A 5757-nucleotide genomic window follows, 5' to 3' on the forward strand; every position below is an offset into this window, starting at 1 on the left:
AACCGAAACCTATTTAGAAAAACAAAATTGAACACTAAACATGAATCTCTAAAAAAAAAGGAAAACATTAGAACTGACCCTGATTGATGTATATAAATAGATGCAAACTTTTTCAAGTTGCATACGTGTGGATATATTTGTTTCATCCACCATCATCATTTTCATTACTCTCATACAGAATGATCATTTTGTTAGTTATCAATATAAAGACATAATCTCAATGAATAGGAATTAACATTCTTTTAGAGTAAACCTTATGTTGCAATTTGAAAAATATAGGAAGTATAGCGGGCTGATGTGCAACACAAATTTGAACTTTTGGACCACAATAAACGGAAAATAAAGCAAAAGAAATCCAAACCTTCATTTTATATATCAACGAGTAAACCAGAATCCTTGTGAAAGCCAGCTGCCACCATCTCACATACACACGCTTTTTTTTCCTTTATACTTTCACACGTTTAAAAGATTTAAAAGATGTATAAACAATAAATGAAAATAATAAATCCCTTTAACGATTAAGCTTAAAATTCTCTAAATGATAAGAAGGTATGACACTTTGACACGTTGTATCCACTAAATTTTTAGGCTCTATTTTTATGAGGATTAATCATTTTCCAACACAAAAATATATCCGCTCTTAAAAATTAACAAAACTCTTTAAAGATTTACACAACTCTTTTCATCAAGGATTTTTCTATCCCCTCTTAAAATCTTTCCCATGTTTAACTCCATATTAAATCTTATAATACCAAATGTTATCAGAATATATTTTCATGCTCATGTTAATGTAGCCTTACAACAACAACAACAACAACAACCGTACCCAATCCCTGAGCGGGGTATGAGAGAGGTGAGCTGTAGACAGTCTTATTTCTACCTAAAGATAGAGAGACTGCTTCCATAAGGACCTCCGGCCAAAAAGATGTAAAAGCCGTAATAGGGTAAAAAGATTATACCTGTCTGTCGAGAATATGATAAGACAATATACCTGTCAGTATTATTATAGCCTTATAATGTAGCCTTATAAAGTTATATTCAAATTCAAATTTGTATTATTGTTAGCTCGACGTCTCGAACTACTTGAACTTAGTTCACTAAACTTTTGCCACCAATGTCATAAAATAAATGTTAAAATTAATTTAAAACAAATAAACTCCAAATGTTCTTAATTAGATTCATAATTTTTTGGGAAATGCTAAATACAAGGGATGCATTTAACGTGCATAAAAAAACTTGTACCTTCCATATTAAAAGTCCGCCCCCGATTTTCATAGTAAATGTAAAAACAATTTATGCACCTTAAACACAGCCTTAAGAGCTGTATTTAACAAGCCCCTGATTTTTTTTTTTATCACCGAGTTATATTAGGAAATCTTTCGACAAGACATCAAAAGCAAAATTAATCACATTAGATAGTTCAGACTAACCTGTTGTACAGTCCAAACTAGCTTATCCTTATTACGGCGAAATATTCCAAAAAAAAAGACAAAGATATCAGAAATTCAATGCTCGACTCAATTCTTCCCTTGAAAGCAACTTCTTCCTATGTTTTTATAAATCCCACCACCACTTAATATATACCAACATACTCTACTCTTTTTGGTAACATGAAGTTCCTTGACCCAATTTTAGAGCCTACATGCGGATTTACACCTACTCTTTTTGGTAATATGAAGTTCCTTGACCCAATTTTAGAGCCTTCATGCGGATTTACACCAGGAATTTCAATAAATGATCAAGACGAAAGTAATGATCTAGTCTCAGTCACAAAATATTACAATCACGAATCAGGTAATCAGGTGACTCAAAGTTTTGGGGGCCATGCTATAAATAGGACACAAATTAGTAGGAATATCATGGGCCCGATTGTTTTTTTTTTTTTTTTTTTTCCAAGATGAACTAACAATTAATAAGTTCATTACCGTTTTTTTAAACGGCAAATTTAAGCTTCGTGCATGTCTCTTCATATACTCAACCTTTATCTCCATTTCTAAGAGCATTTTACTCACATCAGGATTTGAACCCAAAATCTTTCAGTCTCAAGCTCTACTATATACCGATCTATCTATTGATGATTGGTTAATAAGCTCATACTTAGAAGTCTATTTTTTTCAAAAACTATTAGATCCAAATTTGTTTAACAAACAAAACTTGTAAGCTAGGCGAATTAAAATTATTATAAGTTTAAAATAGGGACTGTCTACTCACATATGTAATAGTATTAGAATAAACACTCGTTCCAAAAGTAATCGTTGATGACCATCTATACGACAAGTATAAGTTTATATGTCACTAAGTCACTCATATTAGAAGTTTTACTTACCTTTACTTCTCTATAACGCATAGTCGCATAGCCCCCTCCCAACTCTTCTTTTTAAGGACAAGTAATACAAAAGATTAAAATACTCATGACTTATTATTACCCCGCCGCCTACCTCCTTACGTGATGTTTTTAAATTAACCTAACTTAATGAAGTAATTTATCTCTTGACTCTTAAAACAATTATATAATCACCTTCTACATTAGTTACTTTTACATCAATAGCCTACATTACTCGTCACCGCAACCACCACCATTTTCGTTACATCGCTACCAACATCACCACAACGACTTTCCAAAAGTTCCCTTTAACATATACTTATATAGCCCGAGAAGTGTTTGGCTAGTAACACCTAAAAATACTCACCTATTTTTTTCTGAACATTCAGTTGGTATATGACATTAAGAAAATCTCACCGTATAATGATGAAGTCTTGCACGTACCAATGTACCATATACAATGAGATATTGACCATGGATACTTATAAATATTCAGAGAGAAAAACCAAGGTTTATCATCTATAAGGATCAAACTTAAGACTTCAGATAAAACCTTCACATTATATTGTATAAATACTAGTTATGACAGTTCAGGTAAAACCTTTACATTTGGTCCATAAAATTAAAACATTGCAATAAAATTCTATTTCACTTAACATTGTATTAAACGATTATGTCTTTCATATTATATTGTAACAATGATCGGGAAAAAAAATATGATTGAACCTCCCTCAACATGAAATTCTGGCTCCGACTCTGCATCATTGACAACTTCTCACCAACTAATATGTAATTTCTTGCTTAAGACGGTAAATTAATTTTTATTTATATTAGTCAAATACTTTAATAATCTTTAGACTTTTTAGGCATTACTTTTTACAATATTAAAGTTGTAAAATCTTAATCCATTTCTACACACAATATATTATCTGACACACACACACACAAACAACCTCATTTCTCTCACTATCAAAAGTCAGCGCCTTCTTTTGTCTCTATATTTCCTCTCTATATCTAATCTACACATGGATGCCGATTGGGACCTTCATGCGGTGGTCAGAGGCTGTTGTTCCGCCGTCTCCACCTCCACCTCCACCACCACCACCACCACCAAAAGCCAACAAAAGTCAACTTCTTATGAAGAAAACAATTATACAAGTTTTTTCCCAGATCTATATCATCATCAACCAAAAACAAATGATAACAATAGCATTGAACAATTGTTGAAAGATTTGTATAACCCCCTTAACTTTCCAAATTTACAAAAACCACCCCCTTCTCCTCAAAGTTTCCCTATCTCACCCCTTTCTGTTCTTGGTGGATTACAGGATCTTTCATATAATCATCATCAGCAACAAGAGAAACAGTTTCAAGGAAAGCAAGAGTCTTTTGGCATATCTAAATGTACAAATCTTCATGCACAAAGTACAACAAAGTTCAAGAAAAGGTAAAAAAAAATTATTTTATTTTTTTTACACTTTAGCTCCATCAGTTTATCAGTGTGTTTTTGTGTTTCTTGGATTTATGAAATACCCCTGAATCACAATGATTTTGAATCCACGCAATAAGTCTGTTTTTTGTTGAAAATAAATATGTTACTTCTTTTAATTATTATTTTTGTATTTAAAGGTTGTGTGAATGATGAATATAAATTTTGGGAGATACCCACATGCAGTAAATTGAGCTATATTTGGTTCTATGTATTTTTGCCAAAAATAATTGTCAGAATCATAACTATGAGATCTTATATAAATAGGGTTATTAATATGTATATTTTCTAAATATTTGATTGTATATTTACAGGAAAAATCAAATTAAAAATGTATGCCAAGTGCCAGCTGAAGGACAATCTTCTGATTTATGGTCCTGGAGAAAATATGGTCAAAAACCCATTAAAGGATCTCCATACCCAAGGTTTGTAGTAATTAATTTCTTATTACTTTTTTCTTGAATATTTGCTATTTTTTCAAATATTAATCTAATTATTTTTTAAAACCTTGTAAAAATTCCATAAATCCTTTGCACCTCAAAATTAGTAAAAGTAAAAAAAGTTAATCTGGATGCAAATTTGTACTACTTGTTATTGTTTGTCATTATTTTGTTTCCTTAAAAATAATAAAGCTATAAAATAATTTGTGGTTAAAAACATAAAACAAATCAATTTTTTCTACTTAAATTAAACTATTGAGATATTGATTTTTTATTTTTATTTTTTTTTTAAAAACAGGGGATATTACAAATGTAGCACATCAAAAGGTTGTTTAGCCCGAAAACAAGTGGAGCGAAACAGATCCGACCCGGGTATGTTAATCATTACATACACCGGCGAACACAACCACCCAATTCCGTCGCAACGGAACTCTTTATCCGGCACCTCACGGAACAAAACCACCACCTCCGGCGACGACCCAACCCCTTCATCACCCATTTCTCCGGCAACCGCCTTATCTCCGGCACTGGAAAAAATACAAGAAAATGAAAAAGATAGTTACACCGACGACGATGATATCAACTTTGATATCTCCGGCGATTTTTTTGATAGTTTGGATGAGCTGGTGGGTTCAGCTGCCGGAGATTGATTTCCGGCGATAGTTGACTTTTTGAAACATTTGACCTTTTTTTTAGTGATGTCATGTTTATGAGATTATACGCGTTTTGTTTCGCTGACTCTTTTAAAGTTTTTTTACCAGAGCAGGAGTTTTTAAATCCAGAGTAACTATGCATACACTAACTTGTACTTAGTGCTTTTGAGGTTGTAATAATTTTGGATTTAATAAGTTGGGTATTGGAAAGGGTATTATATTCTCTTTTTGGCTTTTCTACTTTTAAAGAGTGACGGGCCGTTGGGTAAAGTGAATTTGGCTTTTGTCTAACATGATGCTTAAAGTATCGTTTGTGGTACGTTGAGCTTTACTCTTTGTACATATAACATATTTTGGAATATGTATACTTGTATCAATTTAAAAGCTTGATCGCCTGCTTGAGGTATTTGATTTGGGAAGTGATATTTGTATATATATATTTTTTTATGTATTACAAGTGCACGTAATTGATGATACAAATATCATTTCCCATTTGAATATGGCCGATGATGAATAACTAAATTGGTATTTAAATAATTTAAGATTTAAAGGTCTTACATTTGAATTCAACAACATGATAAACTATTCTCAAGATTTGGGTTTTCTTATACGGAGAAATAAGTTTTATTTATAGTTAGAGTTGAGTATATATAAAAGTAACTCTCAATGTCGTTTTTTATAGGTTTATGGTTTTAATACCGTCTTTGACGGTATATGGAGAAGATTGAGATGTAGACAACCTTAGGTAAAGAGACTGCTTCCAGGGTCTACCAAAGATAGAAAAAGACCTCCAGCCTTGCTGGATATGAGTATATATATATGAAAAGATAACATAGTATTCGAATTTACTGT

At 31.9% G+C, this 5757-nt stretch overlaps 1 protein-coding gene across 1 annotated transcript; it reads left to right on the plus strand.

Moving 5' to 3' along the window:
• The first annotated feature begins 3258 nt into the window (after positions 1–3258).
• On the plus strand, positions 3259–4985 carry LOC122597752 (WRKY transcription factor 22-like). Its single transcript, XM_043770321.1, has 3 exons — positions 3259–3770; positions 4127–4237; positions 4551–4985. Exons 1-3 carry the CDS (start codon positions 3349–3351, stop codon positions 4900–4902), a joined length of 885 nt encoding a protein of 294 aa, XP_043626256.1. The 5' UTR covers positions 3259–3348; the 3' UTR covers positions 4903–4985.
• The last annotated feature ends 772 nt before the right edge of the window (positions 4986–5757 follow it).

The sequence above is a fragment of the Erigeron canadensis genome, chromosome 4 (assembly GCF_010389155.1).
Source record: "Erigeron canadensis isolate Cc75 chromosome 4, C_canadensis_v1, whole genome shotgun sequence".
NCBI lineage: Eukaryota > Viridiplantae > Streptophyta > Magnoliopsida > Asterales > Asteraceae > Erigeron > Erigeron canadensis.

What these genes read in the sequence shown, in the direction of transcription:
- LOC122597752 (XM_043770321.1), top strand. Translation starts at nt 3,349, where the DNA reads ATGGATGCCGATTGGGACCTTCATGCGGTGGTCAGAGGCTGTTGTTCC. An exon ending in ACAACAAAGTTCAAGAAAAG is followed by an intron (nt 3,771 to 4,126) that starts GTAAAAAAAAAT and finishes GTATATTTACAG; the next exon opens with GAAAAATCAAATTAAAAATG. An exon ending in AAAGGATCTCCATACCCAAG is followed by an intron (nt 4,238 to 4,550) that starts GTTTGTAGTAAT and finishes TTTTAAAAACAG; the next exon opens with GGGATATTACAAATGTAGCA.